General features: G+C 47.2%; 1 protein-coding gene across 1 annotated transcript; it reads right to left on the bottom strand.

Annotated features, from left to right (window-relative positions):
• Positions 1-529: 529 nt before the first annotated feature.
• Positions 530-27493, bottom strand: LOC146041534 (vomeronasal type-2 receptor 26-like). Its single transcript, XM_083161494.1, has 5 exons — positions 27230-27493; positions 15108-15242; positions 12428-12652; positions 3015-3138; positions 530-1455 (listed from the first exon to the last, which is right to left on the bottom strand). Exons 1-5 carry the CDS (start codon positions 27491-27493, stop codon positions 530-532), a joined length of 1674 nt encoding a protein of 557 aa, XP_083017620.1.

Below are 27493 nucleotides of genomic sequence, written 5' to 3'. Positions count from 1 at the left end.
AAGTGAATACTGGTAATAATCTAAATATAGGGCTATTCTGTGGCTGGATAAGTGATGGTTAGTCCTACAAAAATATCCGGGGGTCCACTGTAATAAGAAAGGGTTACCGTGCACCAATAATCCGGCTTTCCAAATATCGAATCCTTCTACCGGCAGACTAGTTCTCCTGCTGCATAGACTGTGTACTGTAGTATGATTAGCGTGGCGATTGATGTTTCTGCGTATCAACGCGTTTCGCCTGTGCGTCAGATTCGTCAGGAATGAGCAGAATTGGGGCTAATAGGATAGCACCTGTGAGCCTATTAGCAGCAGTGAAGTACCGCTGCTAATAGGGTCCACCCACTTTTCTCTGATTGCACAAAACTCAATAAAAAGGGACATTTTAGCATCAACAAATATGCAATTTTTTGTGTGGTTTCGCCTTCAAAAAATCTGTAGTGATCAATGTAGTTCCATGATTTATTTTCTGGCTAGCCTACAGGTAACCGGCAAACCAAATTCCCAGCAAACCAAATACCTTACATGTATATTAGGAACATTCAACGTTATATCGACTAACTTTTTTCCCAATCAGACGGTCCTTACTGTTTAAGTCTGGTCTTAACATAATGATATAACACTTCGGGATGAATATGCAACTAAGAAGTCCACTACTGGAAGCCAATATGGCAAATACTTCAACCGATACCATGTATTTGCCTTTGGTGCTGAGATATGTCGGGAAAAACGAGAGCCAAACACTGCAGAATATGAACATGCTGAATGTTATATGTGTCGCCTCGTTAAAGCTGTCGGGTAATTTCCTTGCTAAAAAAGCCACAATAAAACTCAACGCAGCTAAAACTCCCATATAACCCACAACACAGTAAAATGCAATAGCCGACCCCTGACTACATTGTAGTGTCATACTAATAGATCGTTCACTTGTGTCGTAATATGGAAATGGGGGATTGAACAGGAACCACATGAAGCATATTGTAACTTCTCCCAGGGAGCCAAGGCAAACTACATATGCAGAAATTCTAGATCGTAGCCATTTCCGTGACTCTGCTCCAGGCTTTGTTGCATTAAACGCTATAACAACCGTTATGGTTTTAGCCAGAACTGAAGAAACGGCAACAGCAAATATGATCCCGAAAGCAGCTTGCTGGAAAAAGCAGATGATGGTGTCTGGACGACCAATGAATAATAGAGCGCACAGGAAGGACAGGGTAAGGGAAAGGAGAAGAACGTAACTGAGGTTCCTGTTGTTGGCTTTCACTATGGGGGTGTCTCTGTGTTTGAAAAAGATTGCCAGAACTCCCACAGTCACAACAGCTAAGAGAATAGCAAGGCAAGATAATGAGATGCCCAGAGTGTCCGCATAGGAGAGGAACTCTATGGTCCTGGGGGTGCACTTGTCTCTCTTCTCATTAGACCAATGGTTTTCAGCGCATTTGATACAGTTATCCATGTCTAACAAAGCAAATAGATTTAGTATTAGAAGTCAGATATGTTTTTGTATTAAAGTATTGCATCAAATCATTGACGATGATAATAACAATAATAATAATAATAATAATAATAAAAAATCACTTACTACTTTGTGGCACTTATTATACCTCTCTACATAATGGGGATAATTTATGAAGTAAATATAATAAAATGTGATAAACAGGCCCCCTACAGCATGTAAAAAATTACCTTCATTCCCAAAGGTTAGTTGCTAGTTGGAGAAAGGCTCTTTCACACCCAACCATGTGACACCAGGGGGAGGAGCAAGGTTGTGGGTTCATACTGTCAATATCCATGCCACCATCTAGTGCCTGTAGTAACCAGGTGGCGAGCTAAGTGAGACCGCAAGGGAATATTTGGCCATTGCGCCTGCCTCTGCTGTGCCATGCTTGTGACATTAGAGGTCCTTTTCCTACTAGGATATAGACCTTACTATTCCCAAAGAGTTGTAGCCACGTCTGCACACACTTGGCTATGCCAGATAGTACTGGGACCTGATAGATCTCTCTAAAACACTGTAACTTTGATTGATTAGAACACACATGGGCTTTAACTGCTTCTAACAATGTATCAGATGTGACCATGTCAGAGAGAGCCCAGCCTGGTGTGGCAGCATGTTATGTGACTATGGGCCAGATGTATCAAAAAGTGATAAAATGAGGAGCAATAAACAACCAGCCAATCAGTTCCTACCTGCCATGTTACAGGCTGGGTTTGAAAAATGACAGGTAGGAGCTGATTGGCTGGTTGTTTATCTACATTTTATCACTTTTTGAAGCTTGATAGATCTGGCTCTAAGCAAGACAAGTGGTTAATTAGCCATTTTTGTCCAATCATACGTCATGAGTCACTGTTTTTACAATGTGGTATGGACAAAATTCTGACATTCTTACCAATAGCAACTCAGGCCCTTATTCTGATTGAGTTGGACGGCTGCGTGTTCGGTCGGACGGCCGATGTATTGTGTTTGCGCATGTGCAGAGGCGTTTCTGCGCATGTGCGAACGCCGCGCATGTCCGAATACGGCGTGAATTTCACACAGAAAACGATCGGTCGGAACAATCCGAGCAGGGGGTGGAGAGGGGCGTGAAGGGCTGTTTGGGCTCATTATCATGTGCGTACTCCCCGCGTTCCATAAAAACGTTGGGCGTACATATGGTAATCCAGCCGTGACGCACGTGTGGGGGATGGGAATATGACATAGCCGGATGCCAGCTGTCCGCCCATATCCCTGCTTTCGCACTGAGAAATGTCCGAGTGGTCTAGAGCACTCAGAGCTGTCTGACTGCTCGATCCATCATTCGATGGTCGGCGACCATCGGAGGATGGGGGAGGTTCCCACAGATGGGGGAGTTGTTCACATGAAACATCCACTCGCGGTCCGTTCGCTTGGCGTCTTACCGCATTCGGGCTGTGAGAGTGATCCGTACGGTAGGCGGGGCTAAGAACACTCAGTGGCCATCGGAAAATATGCATCCGTCCGAGTCAACTAGAATAAGAGCCTCAGTGACAAGACTCACCTGTGCTATTAGAAATCTCCCCATCTGAACAAGCGATGCAGTCATAGCAACATTTTTGTACTGATTTTCTGTATGCCTTTCTGTATCCAGGAAGACAGTGCTCACTGCAAACTGAACGGGGACTCTAAGAAATACATCAACACAAACATTATTTTAGGCTAACTAGTAATAAAAAATTTTGTTTCAAGATCTAAAGTCTTTAATACATCTGAAATATACGGGGCAATGCACCGATCCGACAGCCGGGCCGAGGAATCAGTAATATTAAAAGTGTTCAGTTTTCAATCGGGATCCAAAAATTGAGCATTTTTAACATGGTTTTTCCAATTCCTTGTCCGATTGTCGATGATCGCTCAACGATCATCGCAGATCCAGTTGGTAGATCAGCGTTTCGATCAGGGTTAGCATATATATAAATTTATAATATATAATATAACTGGAAGATTGGCGGCACTCGGACCACTTGAAATGACTGGAGACCACACAGGTTCAAGAAGATTTAATCTCGTCATCAGGATCAACGATCATCGCAGATCCAGTTGGTAGATCAGCGTTTCGACCAGGGTTAGCATATATATAAATTTATAATATATTATATATAAATATACATTTAGAAATAAAATAACAGAAACCTTAAAAACTGCAGAAACTAAACTTCAAATAAATATATATATAAATATATATATATATATACACCGTATTTGCCGGCGTATAAGACGACTGGGCGTATAAGACGACCCCCCAACATTTCCACTCAAAATGTAGAGTTTGTTATATACTCGCCATATAAGACTACCCCCTCTTCCGCACACCTTCCACACTCCATGTCGCTAGCAGCTGTCTGGTCCGCCCTTGAATCCATATCATGGATACCTGTAGTACCAGTATTAACCCCTTGAGTGGTGGGTTTTGCTGGGGCAGGACAAACCTATCAGGGCAGGTTTGTCCTGGCCCAGCAAAATCCACCACATAAAGTGATGCCGCTGTCCTCCCCCCAGGCATAAAGTATTGAGCATTGATTCATTAATGGGTTCCTCTCCTCGGCCTCGCCCCCCCCCCTTCTTATGCATACGGTACCTTAATAATAAAAGATAGCAGTATTTCACTTCAGCGCTTTCTTCAGCCTAACGGCCTGTCACATTGCGCATTGATGTCGGCGGCAGGCTCGGGTATTTTCAGCGGGGCTTGGGGGGACTCGGGAGCGCTCAGGCACACAAGCCCCCCCGAGCCGCGACGAAAACACACCATGGCAATGTCACCGTGCTGCCCAACTTCTCCGCTCCTGATTTCGGAAGATGGCGATGAAGAGTGCAGTCTACTCGATAGGTCTGTTTTGTCTGACACCGCACAGTCCATGGTGGAGGAGGGGTCCGAAACAACAATGGAGCAGCCGACTCAACAACAAACACCAAAACTGCGTTCAAATAGTAAGTAAAAAAAAAAAAATCATTTTTCCCAGTAATCAACGGTATATGTTGCAGAGTGCCGCAAGTGTGCAGTTGGGATAGGGCCGCAAGCACAGGTCTGCAAACACCTCTGCTATTTTATGTTTATAGTGTTTTTTTGTTTGTCCCACTTGCAGTTTACAAAGTGCCGCCAAAGAAGAAAAAAACAAACCGTTCCGATCAAGCAGCAAGAGCTTTCTCTTCCATTGTAATAGAACAACTGCGTGAAATGGACTCCGACATGCAGGCCAATGAGGATGATCGTATGGAGAAGTTTTTAGCAAATGAAAGATAGATGCAGCACTCTTTCTTGGATCAATTAAAGGACATGCAGGACAGACAATTGTCCTTCTTGGAACGGATACTTAATTGTGGGTATATGCCACCTCCTCATTATCCACAATATCCGCCACATGCTCCACAGGCCCCAGCATACCCAGCACACCATGAGTATGCATATGGCCAATACAGTAGAGGGCCAACTCCCTTCGCCCCTAGCACTTCGTGTGAGCAACAGCCACACCAAGAGCCTCTACCATATAGAGGACCCAGTAGCCACGCCCCCAGCACAGCAACTAGCTACCACCCCACCACTGGTGCTAGCTACGCCACCAACACTTCCACTAGCTATGCCTCCAGCACTGCTACCAGTGCCCCACTAAACCCAGAGTATAGTGAGGCAAACACCACTAGCCGTGACAACACGTCTACTACACTGCTGCCAAACCTAGACTCCCCTGAATTTACGGTATATCATAATTTGTCATAAGAAATGCGAGGTGTGGCGATCGCAGCGAGCCCCGCGAGGGGACTCGGAATACATGTTAAGTAATCCGTGTCCCCTCGCGGGGCTCGCTGCCCTCGCCACGCTTCGGGAGCGTGTTCCGCGTCCGCTCGCCACGCTTCGGGCTCGGTAGCTCGCCGGGGTCTGTGCGCCATTTAACATTGTTTCCTATGTGAAATCGGGTCAATTGGGCCATTTAACATTGTTCCCTATGTAAAATCACGTTAATCGCGTCGGTCGCATCGCATGCGATTTTTTTGGCTGCATGCGATGCGACCGACGCAATTTTTTTCCTTGCGATGCCTAAGATCAAAATCCTGGGCGCCCTTCTAGGAAACAAGTACCCGTGCACTTTTTTCATTTTTATGTATGCCAAAGGCTCAGGTGTACGGCAAACATTTTACCTGAACATGTCTTTTCTTGTAAATAGGTTTTTTGGTAAGGAATAAGGCGCTACATCAGATTCCTTACCAAAAAAACTATTTGCATTGCTTCTATTGGGGCGAAGAAGGAATAGCCCTCTCAGGTTAAGGCAAGGCAGCATAACACCAGAAAGAAGCGCCCAGGACTCTGTTTGTTACCCTTTTTTTGCATGTCTTTTCTTGTGTTGTGTGAAGAAACTTTTGAAAGTTCCAAAGATATAATATTTGTCAGTAAAATAAAATAAAAAGTTATTTTGAAAGAAATGAGTGTGGTAATATTGCCAGTAAAATAAAATAAAATGTATTCTAAAATAAATGAGTGTGGTCTCTTCTTCTAATATAGTAATATTTTTAATGGTGGCCCTTTTGGTGTAATGTTGGCCCTATTTTGTGACCTCCCATGGTAAAGCCCTTTAAAAAGGCTTTTGCTTATGTAATCTATAGGGAAAAAAGGCCTTACCCAGGTTAAGTGTAAAAGGTGATGATCAGGCAATTTACCGGGTAGCACTGTAGTGGAAATGTGTCTCTTACCCATGTCCAACCCGGGTTCGAACCGGGTACAATTTACCGGGTCCGACCCAGGTTGCTAGTGGAAAAGGGGTATAAGTTGAACAAGTGTAAGGGGGCCTTTAATAAAATGTAAATGTGACACTTTCAGTTTGTACAGTGTCTCATTGGTAACAGAACCAGCCATAGACCCATCACTGCAGGATCCCATTGTATTTAGTAGTGATGGTACCAAAATATTCCGCCCCCCTGTTTATAACTTACGCTACCCGGGTTGTCAGAAAAAAGTTTAAATGGGAATGTAAAAAAAGAATTTTAAGGAACATTTTACAACCCATATTCTGGTACTTATGTAGTATCTGGGCGCCCGATCCGATGTGATTTTATATAGCGTGGCGAGCGCAGCGAGCCACCGAGCCCGAAGCGTGGCGAGCGTAGTGAGCCCCGCGAGGGGCCGCGTATTACTTAAAATGTTTTCCACGTCCACTCGCGGGGCTCGCCGCGCTCACCACGCTATATAAAATCAACTCTATGCCCACTTGGATAGTGGGGAAATGAACAGGACCTTGTTAACATTGAATCCTATGCAAAATCGCATCGCATCGCATCTGATTGTATGCCTTAAGGTAAGGCATACAATCACAAAATCGGGCACCCAGATACTACATAAGTACCCATATTCTTGTAGTTGTCCAATAATTAATGCACGATTCCCTAATAATCCATGCACAGCAGCCTTAACCAGCAGCAGACTAAGGGGGTGATTCAGGTGATTTTTTTGCCAAGCACATTTGTTTGCTTATGGACAAAACCATGTGCACTACAGGTGGGGCTGATGTAACATGTGCATAGAGAGTTAGATTTGGGTGGGGTGTCTCCTTCAAACTGATATCTATATTGCAGTGTAAAAAAAAGCAGCCAGTATTTACTCTGCGCAGAAACAAAATAACTCACCCAAATCGAACTCTCTCTGTTCATTATATTTGCCCCACCTGCAGTGCACATGGGGCGAAATGTAATAGGGTGCGTTTTTTTTTTTTTGCCTTTTTTTTTCGCAAAATCTTTTTCGCATATTTTATAGGGTGCGATTTGCGGCAAAAAAAAAATCGCATTTTTTGCCGCAAAATCACACATTTTGAAGTGCCGATTTTTAGTCACACTTCAATTTGCATCCAGATGTTTTCCCATTGGAAAGCATCTAACACGCACATGTAATAGGGTACGATTTTTGGTAAAGGTTACCAAAAATCGCAAAAAAATTAGACCAGGTTCTGGCTGGCTAATTTGACAGAACCATGCACAGATCATTGTGATCTGTGCATGGTTCTGTCCAAAAAAAAGGGTAAAAATAAATGGAAAAAGAACTGCGTGGGGTCCCCCCTCCTGAGCATGACCAGCCCCGGGCTGAAAGAGCCGGTCCTGGTTTCATAAAATCACAGGAACAAACAAGTCGGGGTTCCGTGGATTTTATAAAACCAGCACCAGGCTCAAGGGCCGGTCCTGGTTCCCAAAATACAGGGGAAAAAATGACTAGGGGTCCCCCGTATTTCAAGAACCAGCACCGGGACCAACCAGCCAGCAGGGTAATGCCACAGCCGGGGGGAGACTTTTTATACAAGTCCCCCCGGCCAAAACATTCATCCCCCTGAACGGTCAGCATGGGCAGGGGTCCTGGGGGACTAGATTCGCACAATTAAAGACTGTTTCGATATAACTGTATACAGGAATTGATTGCCGATAATTATAGTACTGTATATATTTTTGTTTATGGCTATTGGCTCAATTCCCCAGCATAAAGGTGCATAGAGATGTGTGTTAAACAACGCAGGAGTGTCTGTACAGTGTAGTACAGTGGAGCAATGCCCACCTGTTCTTTATAAAGTTAGTGTAGCACATTCACACTTCCTATAGTTATATTGTTGCACCAATCACAACTTATATTTTCTACTGGAGAGAGTCAACACCGGTGTCGACCAGTGTCAGTCTGTCACATGAAGTATAGATCTGTGTTGCCCCTTTAAGTCACTTTGGGGTCTCGGAAAATTGGTGGGCTGCTCCAATGATTACCATGATAAAATATAGCGTATTTAACATATATATATATATATATTCCCATAAAAATAGGATTTTGGGTACCTACCGGTAAATCCTTTTCTCATAGTCCATATGGGATACTGGGTTTATACTATGGGGTAGAGATCCTCCGCAGGAGAGACAGGCACATTAAAGCTTTCAGTGTGGGTGCACTGGCTCCTCCCCTCTATCCCCCTCCACTAGTCAGTTAATGAAAAACTGTGCCGAAGGAGAGCTATGTGAGGAGGTATGTGAACAATAACGTGGTGAGATTCTCACAGCACACCCAAACCAAAATAATAAACATAAAATAACAAAAGAGGTGAATCATAACAACTTTGAGTTCACCAATAATCATTGAAGAAGGTCAATATATGACCACAAGGCAACAAGCCATAACCGTGTTAGTAACAGTGTCGTTACAGCAGAAAACCGCACAGAGGCGGGCTCCCAGTATCCCATATGGACTACGAGAAAAGGATTTACCGGTAGGTACCCAAAATCCTATTTTCTCTACCGTCCAATGGGATACTGGGTTTATACTATGGGGAGGTCCCAAAGCTACCAGAACGGGCGGGAACGTGCAGAGTCTGCTGTAGAACCGCTTGTCCGAACTGGGAATCCTCCCTGGCCAGAGTGTCAAAACTGTAAAACTTGACAAATGTGTTACTCCCTGACCAAGTTGCGGCCCTGCACAGCTGCAGGGCCGAGACCCCTCGGGCAGCCGCCCAAGAAGTCCCAACAGATCTGGTGGAATGGGCCTTCAACGCTGGAGGAAGGGGCAACCCAGTCGATGCATAGGACTGTTGTATCATGCATCGAATCCACCGGGCTATAGTCCTTGTAGATGCAGGAGAGCCCTTCTTTTGCGCATCATACAATACAAACAAAGTATCCGACTTCCGGATTCTAGCCATACGTTTAACATACGCCTTGGGGGTATGTACCACATCTAAAGAGAGAGGTATATCAGGATGTACCACGCTGGAAGGAACCACAATAGGCTGGTTCAGGTGGAATGCGGACACAACCTTTGGCAGAAACTGTGGCCTGGTCCTGAGCTCTGCCCTATCCTAGTGGAATACCAGGTAAGGGCTTTTACAAGACAATGCCCCAAGCTCAGACACCTGCCTGGCTGAGGCTAAGGCTAGCAGGACAACCGTCTTCCAAGTAAGATGTTTTAACTCCGATTGTTCCATAGGAATGAACCAAGAGGACTTGAGGAAGGTGAGGACCACATCCAAGTCCCAAGGCGGGGTGGGTGGTACAAAGGGAAGCTGAATCCTCAGCACCCCTTGCAGGAAGATGTGGACCTCCGGCAACAGCGCCAGTTTCTTCTGAAAAAATACTGACAGAGCCGAGATCTGTACCTTCAAGGACCCCAACCAGAGGCCCAAGTCCAAACCGGCTTGCAGGAATCTTAACAGATTGTTAAGACGAAATACCGCTGGTGGCAAAGCATTTCTCTCACACCAGGCTATGTACTTCTTCCATATCACATGGTAGTGAGAAGCCGTGACTGGTTTCCTGGCACACGTCATGGTTGTAATCACGGAGGGATGTAGGCCCTTGAGGCCTAATATCTGCCGCTCAACCTCCAGGCCATTAAACGCAGCCGCGGTAAGTCCTGAAAGACAAACGGTCCCTGGAGGAGAAGATCTTTTCTTAGAGGAAGACGCCACAGGTCTTCTACCTGCATGGCCTGAATATCCCCGTACCAGGCCCTTCGAGGCCAGTCTGGAGCCACTAGAATGGCTTCTACTCTCTGGTGTCGAATCCTTTTTAGCACCCGTGCCAGCAACGGGAGCGGTGGGAACAGGTACACCAGCTGAAAGTCCCACGTCCAAGTCAGGGCAACCACTGCTGCCGCCCCTGGATCCCTGGTCCAGACGCAGTACCTGTCCAGCTTGTGGTTCAACCGTGAGGCCATAAGGTCGATCTGAGGGAGCCCCAAAGATCTACCAGGTCCTGGAACACCTGAGGGTGAAGTCCCCACTCCCCGGGGTGGAGATCGTGACGACTGAGGAAATCCGCCTCCCAGTTGTCGACTCCTGGTATAAAGATGTCCGACAGGGCTTTTACATGGCGTTCCGCCCAGGAGAATATCCTGGTGGTTTCCCTCATACAGGGCATGCTCCTTGTCCCTCCTTGGCGGTTGATGTAGGCAACCGTAGTTGCATTGTCCGACTGGACTTGCACCACCCTGCCCTGCAGCATAGGGCATAGTGAACAGCCCTCAGTTCCAGGTTGTTTATATGCAGCATGGACTCCAACGGAGACCAACGGCCTTGCAGGCGGACTCCCTGTATCACGGCTCCCCAGCCTCTGAGACTGGCATCCGTGGTAATCAGAAGCCAGTCCTGTATCAGGAAGCAGCGACCCGCCAATAGATTTGGCGAATCTAGCCACCACTGCAGGGAGAGTTTGGTTTGCGCAGACAGGCAAATACTCCTGTGCATTTGCCGGGGGGATCCTGACCACTTAGTGAGGATATCCAGCTGAAAAGTCCTGGAGTGGAACCTGGCATACTGGATGGCTTCGAATGAAGCAACCATCTTGCCCAAGAGCCTCAGGCAGAGGTGCACTGAGACCCAAGGATTGAATAGGACCCCTTTTACCAATTCCTGTAAAGCTGAAGCCTTTTTGGCCGGCAGGAACACCTTCTGCTCCATCGTGTCCAGGGTCATACCCAGGAACACCATTCTCCGGCTCGGGAGCAACGAGGATTTTGGTATATTTAAAATCCACCCGTGGTCCCTCAGCACCTGCATAGTCAGATTTACCGCACCTCTCAGGGCCTCCTCCGATCCTGCCTTGATCAGAAGATCGTCCAGGTAGGGTATGATATTCACCCGCTGGAGCCTGAGAAGGACCATCATTTCTGCCATGAGCTTGGTAAAGACGCGCGGGGCAGTTGACAGCCCGAAGGGTAGCGCCTGAAATTGGTAATGGCTGTTTCCCACCGCAAATCTTAGAAAGACTTGATGGGGAGGCCAAATTGGGACGTGTAAATAGGTGTCCTTGACGTCTACAGTGGCCAGAAATTCCCCTTTTTCCAGGGAGGCAATCACCGACCTGAGCGACTCCATTTTAAATTTGAACACCTGCAGGAAGGGGTTCAGTGACTTCAGATTCAAAATGGGCCTTACTGAACCGTCCGGTTTGGGGACAAGGACCAGGTTTGAATAGTAACCCTGGCCTTGCTCCTGTCTTGGTACAGGTAGGATTACTTTGGACAGGAGGAGCTTGTGAATTGCTCCCTGAAGGAGCAACTGATCCTCCACTGAGGCTGGGAGGGCCGACTTGAAGTAGCGTCGAGGAGGGGGCCTGGCGAACTCCAGCCTGTAACCTAGCGAAATAAGACTCCTGGCCCAGAAACGAGGCGTCCCACACCTTGCTGAAGTGCAACAGCCGGGCCCCCACCTCGAGACAGTCTCGTGGTGGGTGCACCCCGTCATGCTGCCGGCTTGGAAGCGGCAGGGGCGGTGGAACGGTCCTGATGACCTGAGGGGTTTGGCTTCCTGAATTTATATCGAAACAGTCTTTAATTGTGCGAATCTAGTGAGCCACCGTTTTTTAAAACACACCATTTATGTTGTCCTGTCTGTGTTTTTTTTATATTTCGCTACCTTAAATGATATCAATAAAAGTTAATTTTTATTCGTATGAGTCAATTAGGTGCACCATGTTGTGACATACTTTTTCTTCTCTTTTTGTTCTATGTACAATTTAATATGTCCTATGGTAGCACACCCTCTGTAGAAACAGAATAAGGAGCATACTTGTCCATACTGTTCATTAGGGGGTCCATCTGTCATCCTCCAAAACCAATTAGGGTCCTGTGCGAATAACATATCCCTTGATGTTTACAGCTAACCAACCAACCTGAACGAAGGCCCAAGGTTTTTTTTTAAATACAATTGTGTTTACTGATGCCTGGTGAACACCATTGGGCAGTAAGTCCCTGCACCTCTGTCCAGAAGTACGGCCAACTCCCAGGTCAACTGGTATATTCGTAAACATTGTATTTATCCAACCACAGTTTTTGTTGCTCAGTCTTCTGTCACTCCAAGTCCAACTCCTACTAATGTTTAGCCCTGTAGTAACATTATTACTTTACTAAAAGAAATGTACAGTATTTGTACTTAAAGAGAAAGCGATCAGATTATAGGATTCTGTTACCTGTTTGAAGTTTTGATTCCAGTGAATCAGCTTGTCATCAATAATCAGCTGTTGCCCTGGAGGTGCAAAATTGTTGTAGCTTCCAATCTGAGTAAACTGGATTTTTTTCTGGGGAGTGATTATCCAGTTCATTATATCATACTGGCTGGCAGTCTCTCCGTTCACAAAGTAAATCTTCTCACCAGATGTTAATGTGAAATTAACATTTCTGACATACCGATTTAGCTGAAAAAGAAAAGTATTTTAAAAATACACTAATACCCCTTTCAGACCGCACATAGATACGGGGTTCATGCCGGGTTCGACCCAGTAATAGGTGAGATCTGAAAGGGCTTATCAGCAGGAATGTGCAGTCAGGGGACGCAGGGGAGGCAGTGCCTGCCCTGTCATTAATGATAAACATAATAATATAATACAAATAATACTTATGACCAGTGCTATTTTTGTAGGAAAATAGGTTCAGGAACTGTGGGCGGGGGCAGAAAGTGGGCTGTGATGTGGGAGGAGCTACAAAAGGGGCGGGTCATTACATTTAAAAAAAAAAAGAAAAAACATAATTCCTCCCAACAGTGGCAGTAACATAACAATCCCCAGCAGCAAAGTGGATTATATGCACCCAAAAAAACAGGGGTGTAGCCTCACTTCAAGCGGCACAGCATTGCAGGAAAAGACTACTTTATACCGCAGTTTTGTAACCTGCACGCCGAGAATTGGCACATTATACATATGCCACACACCGTAACGCTTATTATACATATGCCACACACTGATATTCCCATTATACATATGCCACACACCGTGATGCCCATTATACATATGCCACACACCGTGATGCCCATTATACATATTCCACACACCGTGATGCCCATTATACATATTCCACACACCGTGATGCCCATTATACATATGCCACACACCGTGATGCCCATTATACATATTCCACACACCGTGATGCCATTATACATATGCCACACACCGTGATGCCCATTATACATATGATGATACATATAATACAAGGCAAAATGTATATGATCACAATAGCAACCCAAAGTTGATCTATAGCAGACTGTGCTGTTATTCCAAGGTATTTCTCACTGTGCTCTCGCTACCCACTCACCTGTCACAGTGTCTCTCCCTATACTGTACCTGGTGCAACCTATAGTGACTGTTACCGTAATTACACAATGCAGCGCAGCATTAACAATAATAACTTCAGTGTGGCGGCTGCCCGGAGCTATCAAACAGTAAGCAATATTGTAGGCCCTTCACGCTGTATACAGTGCAAATGCTCACAAATTGTCCATAGTCCAGGGCATGAAAATTTTTCTCAAATCTAGGAGCCAGACAAAATAAAATCGCCCTCAAAAAATAAAAAGGGGTACTTATGTAGTATCTGGGCGTCCGATTTAGAAATCGGATCGGATCGCATCGCATCGCATGCGACCAAATCGTATGCGATGCGATGGTCAAGATTTTTCCATAGGATTCAATGTTAAAATGGTCTGAGTCCATTTTAACATAGAATTCAATGGGAAAAAAGGGTCCTTTTCCTTTCCCCACTATCCAAGTGGGCATGGAGTTGGATATAAACCTGTGGCGAGCGTAGCGAGCCACCGAGCCCGAAGCGTGGCGAGCGTAGCGAGCCCCGCGAGGGGACACAGAATACTTTTTAAGAAATATGCGTCCCCTCGCGGGGCTCGCTTCGTTCGCCACGCTTCGGGCTCGGTGGCTCGCTGCGCTCGCCACACTATATAAATTCAACTCTATGCCCACTTGGATAGTGGGGAAATGAACAGGACCTTCTTAACATTGAATCCTATGCAAAATCGCATCGAATCGCATCGCATCGCATCTGATTGTATGCCTTAAGGTAAGGCATACAATCAGTGGCGGAACTAGCGGGCCATGGGCCCAGGTGCAAAAAATGCTTTGCCCCCCCCCCCCCCGCACAATCATTTTTCAATATGGGGGGGGCGCCGCCGTAAAAATATCAGATGGGGCACAAAAAAGTAGTTATATATTTATATTAATAAATAAAACCAATACCCAATACCTGTACATTTCTGTGAAAAGAAATAAAAAACACACATATATATATATATATATATATATATATATATATATATAAACAGGGTAGCGGCGGCACTCGGCGAGGAAAGAAGGCAATAAACGCAGTAGTTTGCTCAAACGTTTTCGATATCTAATTTGACATCGTCATCAGGATGACGATGTCAAATTAGATATCGAAAACGTTTGAGCAAACTACTGCGTTTATTGCCTTCTTTCCTCGCCGAGTGCCGCCGCTACCCTGTTTATGTTATATTCACTTCTTAAGTGAACTGGAGGGCACCGGGACTTCTACCTAGTATACAGGTGTGCTACCTCTCTCTACAAGTGTATATATATATATATATATATATATATATATATATATATGCATGCACCAGGCACTGGCTGAGGAGATATACCGTATACATATTCAGGGAAATGTACGGGGAATGGTTTTATTTATTAATATAAATATATAACTGCTTTTCTCTGCCCCATCTGATATTGTTACGGCGCCCCCCACCACCACCATATTTAAAAATGATTGTGCGGTGTATTGTGGCCCCCAGCCCCCGTTTTTATAATGTGTGCTCAACGGTGCGGCCCCCAGCCCCCTCTTAAGTGTACTTACCTCAGCTACCTGGTACTCCTGTGAGTCGCTCCTCCGCGCCGCCTGCATGCTCATGCCTTGGCTTGGAGCAGCCAGAATCTCTTCCTGTCTCAGAGCAGCAACAGGCAGCCTTGCGATTGGCTGCCTGTTGCTAGACTACCGGAGTATACCAGTCCCGGGCCGGAACTGGAATGGATGCAGACTAGAGTATCAGACGTGCAGGCAGGGTATGTCCCGGAGTCCGACTTAGCGTGGAATACACGCTGCAAGTCGCATCATAGTCCCAGTCCTGACCCACCACCCACGAACCTTGCGCCGCCCGCGTACCCTCCTTCCCCCACACGGCGCACATGTTAAAAAAAGTTCAATATGTCATGCCGGGCAGACGGTGGCATCGGGCCCCTTTAACCTCTTGGGCCCGGTGCACTGCACTGTCTGCACCGGCGGTAGTTCCGCCCCTGCATACAATCACAAAATCGGCAGCCCAGATACTACATAAGTACCTAAAAAGGTACTTCCTCATCTCTGCGGCCACCGCTTACGCTATGGGACTTACGTAAGCATCATCGTCCGCTTGCCACTCTTCAGGCTCGGTGGCTAGCTGCACTCCGCTTGTCACAACTTTACTTAAAGGTAATAGATGGTGGTGTGGACCCAGGGTGGTGGCACTGTGAAAATCCGTAACTGGCATAGGAGGTGGCCGCAAAGATGAGGGAGTTAAAATTACTGAAAACTTGGACAATGTGTGTATGCTGCACAGAAGATAAATATATACTGCATTTCTAGAATAAAGTCAGTAACTGGATAATGTCAACTGAAATTTAGTTGACATTAATCAGTTACTGACTTTATTTTAGAAATGCACCATATATAGCTCTTCTATGCATAATAATTTTTTCTTGACTGCCCACCACATTTATAGTTCTATACATAAAATGACAGGCCACCACATGCAGTATTAATTATATTATTGTGCAGGGTTCCCTAAAAAACTCCTGCTCTGAGGGGGTCGACGGGGGAGGAGGACCAAAGCATTGCAGGAGGGTGGTTGGATGTTTGGCAGACTAGAGCCGCGGCTTCCCATTACTGAGGCCGCGGCTTACTGCCAGGGGTACAGAGCTAGGGGCAGGGGAGCCACCGCACTTACATTTAGCAGGGTGCTGTCTGCGCGGGACGACGGGCAATAACAGAGCAGGGCTGCAGGACGGTGGCTGGAGCCGCTCTGACACCCGCGGCTTCCTGCTGCTGATGTGACGGAGTAGAATGCCAGTCAGGACTCGAGGCTCCAGTCTCCGCTATGCCGACTGAGGAGAGAGACGTGCTGCGCCTGCTAGTAAGATTCATATCTCCCGCTGGACCGCTAGCCAATAGGCGCTCGTGGTCCAGCAGCCACAAGTTGATTGGCTGCTGGACCGCAAGCACCCATTGGCTAGCGGTCCAGCGTGAGAGGTGAATTTTAAATAGCAGCATGTCTCTCTCCTGGATTACACAAACAGGGAGCGGGGGGAGCCGAACAGCGAGCGGGGGGAGCGGGACAAGCGAATGGGCTGGTGGTGCCGGGCGGCCTGGAGCAGGTTCAGGAACGCCGTTCCTGATGACGTCATTTTTAATTTGACCTTCAGGAACGGCGTTCCGGACCGTTCCGGCTCAAAAATAGCCCTGCTTATGACACATATTATGTCATAAGCAGTGGTCGAAGTGGAAATTTTAAAGTGGGGGTATGGAAAAGGGAAGGATGTTGCTATGCGCACGCCGAAGGCGTGCACGCTCCAGGGAAAGGGGCGTGGCCACTTTAAAGGGGACGTGGTCCTGTGTAGTGTGCCACGCCATATACCTCTTATATACAGTACATTATGCAACACAATAGTAGACCCATAATACTTGCCCATACTTAAACATTATGTGACACACAATGAGCCAAAATTCACATTATAGCACACAGATTGAGCCAAACTTTACACTGCATGTCCCTGTCACCTACAACACATATCCCCTACATCACAGCAGTGACACATGTCCACTACATCACAAGTCACCTGCATCACACCGCACGTCCCCATCACCTTTATCACACCGCACGTCCCAATCACCTGCATCACACCGCACGTCCCTTCATCACACTGCATCACACCATATGTTCCCATCTGCTGCATCACACTGCACGTCCCCATCACCTTCATCACATTGCACGTCCCCATCACCTTCATCACACCGCACGTCCCCATCACCTCCATCACACCGCACGTCCCCATCACCTGCATCACACCGCACGTCCCCATCACCTGCATCACACCGCACGTCCCCATCACCTGCATCACACCGCACGTCCCCATCACCTGCATCACACCGCACGTCCCCATCTGCTGCATCACACCGCACGTCCCCATCACCTGCATCACACCGCACGTCCCCATCACCTGCATCACACCGCACGTCCCCATCACCTGCATCACACCGCACGTCCCCATCTGCTGCATCACACCGCACGTCCCCATCACCATCATCACATTGCACGTCCCCATCACCTTCATCACATTGCACGTCCCCATCACCTTCATCACATTGCACGTCCCCATCACCTTCATCACATTGCACGTCCCCATCACCTTCATCACACCGCACGTCCCCATCACCTTCATCACACCGCACGTCCCCATCACCTTCATCACACCGCACGTCCCCATCACCTGCATCACATTGCACGTCCCCATCACCTTCATCACACCGCACGTCCCCATCACCTGCATCACACCGCACGTCCCCATCACCTGCATCACACCGCTTACCCCATCAGCTGCATCACACCGCACGTCCCCATCACTTTCATCACACCGCACGTCCCCATCACCTGCATCACACCGCACGTCCCCATCACCTTCATCACACCGCACGTCCCCCATCACCTGCATCACACCGCACGTCCCCATCACCTGCATCACACCGCACGTCCCCATCACCTTCTTCACACCGCATGTCCCCATCACCTGCATCACACCGCACGTCCCCATCACCTGCATCACACCGCACGTCCCCATCACCTGCATCACACCACACGTCCCCATCACCTGCATCACACCGCACGTCCCCATCACCTTCATCACACCGCACGTCCCCATCACCTGCATCACATTGCACGTCCCCATCACCTTCATCACACCGCACGTCCCCATCACCTGCATCACACCGCACGTCCCCATCACCTGCATCACACCGCTTACCCCATCAGCTGCATCACACCGCACGTCCCCATCACTTTCATCACACCGCACGTCCCCATCACCTGCATCACACCGCACGTCCCCATCACCTTCATCACACCGCACGTCCCCATCACCTTCATCACACCGCACGTCCCCATCACCTTCATCACACCGCACGTCCCCATCAGCTGCATCACACCGCACGTCCCCATCAGCTGCATCACACCGCACGTCCCCATCACCTGCATCACACCGCACGTCCCCATCACCTGCAAGTTGCCGTGACACAGTGGCGGGATTCTAAAACCAATTAAATCAGAGGTCCCCTCACCTCAATCCTCTGAAGTTTGGAGGCCAGTGCATAGTTTGTGTCCCCGTTACTGCTGCAGCTGCTGTCCAACAGGTTCTCTCTCCCCCTCCTCTAAAAAAATATTTTTTATAAAAACAAAAAATGCCCGAGCAGCAGTGGTGTGTAACATTTCAGCGGTGGGCGTTACACGTAGCACCTGACCTGTCTCTTCCCCTCACCATGGCAGACACCCATAGCCAGCAGTGATGTGCAGGAGATCCCTACACATAAACACATAACAAGCGCACACACAGCTGCAGCAGCTGCAGGAAATAGCGGAGCACTGCTCTAAAGGATGGCTGGACATCTGCCACCCCCACCGCCGGGTAGAGCAGGGGATCTCCTGCAGGTGCGGGAAGGGAGGAAGCGGCAAAGAGCTTACCTCATTCAGCCGCAGTGTTCAGTCTCGCTGTCGGGAGACGGACCCGGGAGCAGGGAAGCTGCGTGACCTCGGGTGCGGGGGGGGGGCTCTCCGAAATGTCTGCTGAGGTGGAGGTGGCTTAGGCAGGCAACAGGTGGGACACATCTTCCTATTCAGCAGACTGCAGCTCCGCGGAGATCTCTACCAGCTCCCTCTCCATTCTGCTCTCCACTTAGTCACCAGCCCTGCTCCCCGGGACTCCACTCAGAGATGGGCAGTTCCCCGCACCTGTATGCGCATCATCTTCCGGGTTACCCATCTCACTCTCTGCTGCTCCCCGTTCCCGACTGTCACTGGAGGCGGCTGGTTACACACTGCGGGTGGGTGGAGACAAGGTCACAGGGGTACCGGAATGTCCCTGTGACAGTAGCAGCTCCACATTGAAAAAAATATATAGTTTAGTGCTTGAAGTGCCGGTATGCCATACCGTTGCATACCGGCCCACTTCGAGCACTGGGTCATAAGTATATGCTTTATATTATCCTATTAATTTTGACACCATAATTGTTGTCTTTATTGGTTTCAGAGGCACTGGTCTGTTTAACCTGGCCCTGGCTTTAAAAATATGGGCGAGAAAATGAGTGGAGATCCCCCCATATTTTCAGAACCAGCACCGGATTAAGCAGCAGGGTGGTAATGCCACAGCCACAGGACACACTTGACGGCAGAGGCGGATTAAGGCGTGCTTGGGCAGCGGGGTCGGGCAGCGCAGATGGGCTGTGCAGCGCAGGCAGGCAGGAGGTCCCTCTAGCGGTCTGGGCAGTCAGCGCCGGGGTCCCTGCCACAGATGGGAAGTCAGCAGCGGGGTCCCTGCAACGGATGGGAACTAGTAGCCAATACCGCTACTCGTTCCCATCTGCGTCAGGGACCCCGCCGCTGACATGTCATATGTTGCAGGGACCCCGGAGCTGACTGCCGAGACCTCTAAAGGGACCTTATGCCTGCCTGCGCTGCCCAGGTACCAGTCTCCCCTGGGGGATGGGTGGCGGCTGTCTGGGGGGGGGGTGGATGCGGCTGTCTGGGGGGGGTGTCTGTGGGGGCCCCCCTCAATTTTGTTGTCCAGGGCAAAAGCCTTACCCTTCCTAGGATATCTCTACATCTCCACAACTGAAGCTGGCCATACACTACTGCGATCTATAGCAGCAGTGTATGGTCAGCTGATCTCCTGCGAGCAGTCAAGAACTTCCCGAGCTTCAGGATCGCATGCAATACATCGCATGCGCTCCTCTCACATGTTCCCCACCACCGGGAGGAGGGTCAGTGGTCAGACTCAGAACTGAGGGGACATCACATGCACCAGATTTGTGCTGATTTCTCGGCCCGTTCTGTCAGGAGTGGGTGAAATCAGCCCAAATCGCGGTAGTGTAGGGGGGCCTTCAAAACCCACACGTTAGAAAATATACCTCTATAAATCAGTATTCCTTTACCTTAGATGGCTGGAAAGTTGTCTTGAAATATGATTTATCAGGCGGTGGATTGTTTTTTGAGAACAGCATATCATGCAAACCATGTGCCAAAGTGTATGTAGCGCTGTATGTAGCGTATGTTAGTCTAAAGTTGTCAACATCAAAAAATGCTTCAAATATTTTGAGTGTTTCTTTTCCAGTGCAATTTCTAAGCCGCGCTAACTGTACCCTGAATATGCTCTCGTTGGCGGGTAAGCAGGCAAATGCATTTTTCCACACTAATGCAGTAAAGATGCTCTCAGGCAGATTGAAGGGATTAGTACCGTAAATAAATTCTTTCAATCCCGGTATCTCTCCTCTGTGGAGTGTAAACATGAGAGATCCATTCAGTGCGCTTAAATAGCTCTCCTGAGTGACTAAAGAAAATGAAGATGGTAAAATCCAGACTCTGCCAGGAATAAAACTTATCTGAATGAAATAAATGACATTATAAAATATATTTGGATCAAGGAAAAGGAAAACGACTTTGGCAGAGGACTGCGCAGTGCTTTCAGTCACTGTTTTAATGCTGCTTAATTTTTTGCTTAAAATAACATTATCGAATGCAATGCAAATTCCACTTCTAAGGAGTTGGTTCTTAATCTCATTGCTAGCTTTAATATTGTTCTCATCATCAGAAGAAATAATTCCGACCCATGTCCAACCAAAGCGTTTGAGGAGCTGTATGAAACCGTCATATTGAAAGCGCTCATTTGGCACGGTACGGAATAAAGACGGGAACAGCACGGTATCGCCTAATTCTGGATCCTGAGCTCCAAAACTTATCTGAGAAATGGAAACGATAATGAGAAAGGTAAAAACAGCTAGAAGACATAGAAGCCGGATCTGATGGAAGATGTTGTACAGGTTGAGTATCCCTTATCCGAAATGCTCGGGACCACGAGCATTCCGGATAAGGGAAAATTCCGGTTTTTGGAATATTTTTTTTTTTTGCCATACTTACCTGCCCCTGGTGGGTCCCCGATGGTCCCTCGGCGTCCATGGAGTCCTCCGGCGTCCACGGCAGGCCACCAGCACCGTCTCCGGCGTCTCCAGCGGTCCTAGGAGTGCTTTGCGCAAGTTCCCAGGTGCGCCGGTGCCGTCACCGGCGCGCACTCGCGCAAAGCACTCCTGGGACCGCTGGAGACGCCGGAGAGGATGCTGAAGGCCTACCGTGGACGCCGGAGGACTTGGTAAGTATTAAAAGAGGGTTAGGCGGGGGGGGGGGGGGAATTTGAATTATTCCAAAAAAACACGGTTTTTGGAATAATTCGGATACGGGATGCCCGGATACGGGATACCCGACCTGTATAAGCAAAAATGAACAATGCTTGTAGTAAATATATCTTACCAACGTGTTATTACAGGTTGAGGATATCCCTTATCCAAAATGCTCGGGACCAGAAGAATTTTGGATAACGGATTATTTTGTAATTTGGAATACTTTTATATTTGAATGAGTTATCTTACATGTCAAACACATGAAATACACTCAAATATATGTTATTTGTGCATGAAATAAGGTTTTAAAACATGTGTACTATCTCAGACACTGAATTTGAATACCAAGCACACATTTAGTGCCAGTTACATATCATGTCCCAGTAGTGCCAGTTACATACTATTTCCCCAGCAGTGGCAGTTACAGATTTAGCCAGTAGGTGTTTAGCAAAAAATAAAAAATAAAAGTACATTTTAGAGACTATGGTTTTCGGAACAATTTAAATAACGGATATTTGGATAAGGGATACTCAACCTGTATTACATATCGATCACCAAATGGATGATAAGTGCTCATGGAAAATTAACATTTTGTGCATGATAAAGATGCAAATTTTGTGTCTATATGTGTGTGGCCTTGTTCACAGCAATGTCGGATCTGCTGACACACATCTAGTCTGCAGAGCAGGGAAGCTCCAGACAGGTGAGTCGCATCCTCCACTCTGTATCTTCCTGCTGCCCAGCTGCTGCAGGAGAGGCCGGCACGAGGACCAGAGGAGCTAGGGAACAGGCAGCAGCTGGCTGGAGAAGTCACACTAAAATCAATGGACAGCCGCTGAGAGAGCAGTCTATGATGGCTCTCAGCCAATCCTCAGCCAGCAATTTCCTATTGATTTTAATGGGACTTTTGCCTGTTCTCTGCCGCTCCTCTGCTGGTGCTTATGCACTGCTGACACAGACACCCTCTGCACTGAGGGTACCGCTGGCACTGCCATCACAACTGCCACCCTGCAATGCTAAAACGGATTGTATTCAGCCCATAATTTATTAAACCTGTACTGTAACCTACACTGTATCCACCCCACACTATGGGCCTTATTCTGGTTGGTGCGGACGGGCCGTACGCGTACGTTCCGGGGTTTTTCATGATCTGCGCATGCGTACAATCGCCAATGCGCAGGCGCGAACACTCCACAACGCTTACGGACGGGTCTCTCCGTGCGAAAAAACCTGTACGCGAGAGTACGGGCATTGGGGGCGGCATAGGGGCGTGTTGAGGGGAGCGGCCGAAATAATGAGGGAAAATGGGCGTAAATATGGGAGTACACGGGGGTGTGCACCAAAAATGAACGGTGCTACTACCGCACGATCGCCTAAAGCACCGTTCATTTCGGACACAAAACAGGCGGCCGCCAACCGCCACCTCAGACCACCCCTACAGATACCGCATGCCAGCGTGCGCCTGGGTTTGCTAATTTACGCTGATTACTACTCAAACACATACACCTGAATGTAATAAGCAATGCTGCAGTCTATTAAGTCAAAACCATGATTTCACTACCTGCAAGCCACACACAGCACTCAAACACATTGGAAGCTTATCTTTCTATACTTCTCTACATTTAAAGGTTTGTTTAATTTAAGGTAAGAATCTTTTTAAGACCTGCTTATATATGCTAAGGTAGGTATTTGTTAAACAGTTATACACATTCACTACGTGCTTTCATAGACTTTACACAGTAGCACACTCAATCTACACAAGTCGACATGTGTCAACGTGTTCACTCTAATACAAACATAGGTTTTGTATTTATGATACAATAACATAAACCACATCTAACACCTACAAAGTATGTTTCAGCAATGTTTTAAGCCCATGCCCACTAATTTGCACACAATCTTCAATTGAGTTAATAGAAAACAATAATTGAATAACAATTAGAATAATTAATTAATTGTCAGAATTGTAGTTGAAAGGCAAGATTTGCAGGTCCATATATGTGAAGGGTATGCCAGCGTGCACGGACGTACGCTCACTCTCACGAGCGGTGACATAAGCTGAGTTTTCTATTGAAAACAATATGGACCCGTCCGTGCAAGCTGGCGTACGCTCAGATAGCCGCAAGAAGTCGGTGGGAAGACGGACGAGAGACGTCCGTAAACGGTGGCGTACGCTCTGTTGTACGCCAGTTGTCGGAGTGTAAGGGCTGGTCCGTCCGTGTACGTTGGCGTACGCTCAATTGTACGCCACTCCCCTTCGACGTTGTTTCTGGCCGTACGTATGCGGCTGAGTTGTGGGTGGACTTAACCCCAACGGCCGCGTACGGAGAGCGTACGTTAATAGTGAACGTACGCACGTTTGGCCTCTCCGATCAGAATAACCTCCTATATGTAACCCACTCTGTATCCTGCTTTATCTCTAATCTGTACTGTATCCCCCATTGTATCCAACTTGCTCTATATCCCGCACTTTATCAAACTTGCACTCTATCCAACTCGCACTGTATCCCAAACTTTATCTAATCTGCACTGTATCCAATCATGGAATCCCACACTGTATACAACCAATTTGTTTCCCACACTGTATACAAACTGATCTGTATCCTGCATTGTATCAAACCCGCACTGTATCCAATCAATACTGTATCCATTCCAACCTGCACTGTATCCAAACCACACTATATCATGCACTGTGTCTGACCTTCACTGTATCCGACCCACACTGTATCCTGCACTGCATCTGATCCACACTGTATCCAGTATAGTAACGGTCAAACACTGTACCCTGCACTGTATATGATAGACACTGTATCCTGCACTGTATCTGATGTGCACTATAACCCGCACTGTATCCGAGGCACACTCAGGGCCGTCTTTTCGTATGGGCTTAATGGGCACTTGCCCAGGGGCCCAAGGTGTATAAGGGCCCTATGCTGATAGCTGAGGATCCCCTTTTTCCAGGGATACCAGAATTTTGAAAATCGGCCCTGGGGAACTGGAGATATCCAACTTCAAAGCAGCAGTCCACATCCGACCTGTTAAATGCAATTCCCAGTCATATTTCTCAGATTCTCGCTGACTTAGAGTTTTTATGAGAGTATATTCCAAAAGCTGGGACTCTCCCCTTTCTGTCAACACTAGGGGCTTGTCTCTGTCATGCCCAGAACCAGAGATATCAGCCTTCCAGCAGCCGGTCCCTGCTCCAGCTCCAAACGTCTGGTGTGCAGTTTTATATTTTTGTTATTTTTGCTCTGGCTCCTGATCTCTGATCCCCAAGTCCCCAGCACCTCCTGAAAGTTGGGACTCTAGGTTTTTATACTATTGAAGGCTAAGAAATCTATTTCCTGATAATGGCGATATCTGCAGTCAAACAAGCTGCCCTTCCACCAGAAAATAACGAATATTAAGTCCACTCCATTATCCAACCCTCCCCTGCGTATAAAACACCCCCTACCTCCCTGGAAGTCATTTACAAGGGACCCTTCATTCAGCTCAGTGCCCCCTTCCACACGTTCGTGTTCTCCCTCCCACCACCTGTGCAGTAACGGAGTAATTAGCAGAAGTTACTGCTCCAGGTCCTACATGTTGAATGGAAGATAGAGCACCCCCTGCCACCCGTGGTACATTAAAGCTGCTGCTGATAGCTCCCCCCAATCCTAGGAGGGGAGAATGGGTAAGGGCCCCAGTGCATTGCGTTGCCCAGGGGCCCACACTGCTGTTAAGATGGCCCTGGGCACACTGTAAACCTGTGTGTTCGCTAGTGTAGTGTGATGTTACTCTGTGTGTGCTGCTGCAGTACGGTGTGATCTTGTGTGCAGCTGCAGTGGAATGTGTACAACTGGCACTGTGTGGTGTAATGTGAATAACGGACATGTAATGTGAATTGTAACTTATGTGTGTCCATGTGTAGCACCCCAGAAAGAAATACTGGGACTGTTTTTTTTGAAGCAATATACAGGAATATTTGTTGTTTTGTTATGGAAAACATCCATGTGCTTTATTTATTCTGCTGCCCCATTTCAGGGACACTCTGGGTACTGCAGAGGTTAACTTAACTGTATAGCAGGCACTTCCTAGTGCACGGATTGGCTCAGGAAGCTGGCTACACATGCACAGGATGAGGTGAGGAGGTTTTAGAAAGTGAAAGTAAAGAGAGGACAGAGTCAGCCAGCATATGGAGAGAGCATGGTTGCTGAGTGATAGCTGCTGGAGCATTACAAGGAGCAAGGCACTGACCTCTCATGAAGACAGCCAGCTAAGCTGCAGAGAAAGACTTTGGGAGGCCCTGGAGATTATCTGATCCCTCCATAGCCACAGTGAGTGAAGCTATAAGGTAGTGCTGAGAGGATATGAGCACCCTGGCTGCTGTGAGTAAGTAACCAGTGATGTACAGGCATTTGTTTGTGATACAGACCCAGCAAGTAAAGACTTTCCCAGTCAAGAAGCTGAAGCAAAACTTATATGTGACTAGTCTGTGTTTGTCACCCAGCATTTGCAAGTTTCAGCTATTGCTGTTTGTGTTCTAGTACTACAAAGTTTATTCCTGATACTGCAAAAGACAAGTCCATGCATAGACTGTTGGTTTACCATTTGGACACTGTGCCATCCGGATAATGTACTGAAAGTAAGGCAAGATACTAAAGGCTGCATCTGCAGCATTTATTCAACTTTGATTCTGTAGTTTGAGAATGCTGGAAGAGACTCTATATGTACTGTATATATATGCTTGAGATTGTGGCTGCAAAAGCAAGGATTCAGAATCTTAATGCAAAGAGACTGTTTAACTGTCCAATGGCTTCTTTAAAGAGACATACAGACTAATGCAGACCTCAGCACCTGTATTCTAAGTAAATGGTGACAATTGCTAGTATTTCTTGAAGAAGCTGAAATTGTAATAAAACCCCTTTATGTCACCTGTTTAACTCCTGCCTCTCTGTGAATAATTCTGAGTTGCCACTGAAGGTGTTCCTGAAAGGTAAATCTCTGTAACCTCAGACCTGAGTGTTACACATGCCCCTAAATTTTGGATCATAGGGGCAGATGTATTAAGCTTGGCAAAGAGATAAACTGGAGTTAACGTGGAAGGAGATAAAGCACCAGCCAATCAGCTGTGTTTGAAATATGACAGTTCGGAGTTGATTGGCTGATGCGTTATCTCCTTCTACTTTATCTCCAGTTTATCTCTTCACCAGGCTTAATACATCTGCCCCATAGTCCCTACTTTCAGTATGTGTGTTGTGGGTAGGGGGGGGGGGGGGAATAGTAATTTTTGCTCACAGAAGGTGGAGCTTCTGGAAATAAGTAATTAATAAAGCAGGATACTGAGTCCGGAAGCCCGTCTGTCACATAGATCTATATGAGGAATAGCATTTGTGGTATCTATACACTAGAGCACATAACTAGTAGTGTGACCATCTTACCTAAAACATTTTATTAAATAAAAATGTTACTTTATACTAACATGCAAAAACATAAGGAGTTACTTATATTCTACATTTCATACTCACTTGGGGGTATCTGTAGATTCCAGAGAGCTCTGCCATGCTTTTAGTTGACGAGGACACCTTGTGCCCAATGATGCCAGCTAGGGTTCCTCTGTCTGTACACCGGTAGTTTGGGACAGCGTCTTGTAAACCCGTCATTATTTTCATAGTGCTTTCTAGCACTTTACTTTCATACGCACAAGAGTCATAAATCTCAAATCCAAGAGTGATGTTGGGGAGAATCTCCTGGCTCCGGTTTATTTCCTCAATGGCAAAAAGAATGGCCAT

Source organism: Crinia signifera, chromosome 19 (genome assembly GCF_055691185.1).
Source record: "Crinia signifera chromosome 19, ASM5569118v1, whole genome shotgun sequence".
Classification (NCBI taxonomy): domain Eukaryota; kingdom Metazoa; phylum Chordata; class Amphibia; order Anura; family Myobatrachidae; genus Crinia; species Crinia signifera.
The sequence above is the reverse complement of the archived record's forward strand: the minus strand, read 5'-3'. Positions and strand labels throughout refer to the sequence as shown.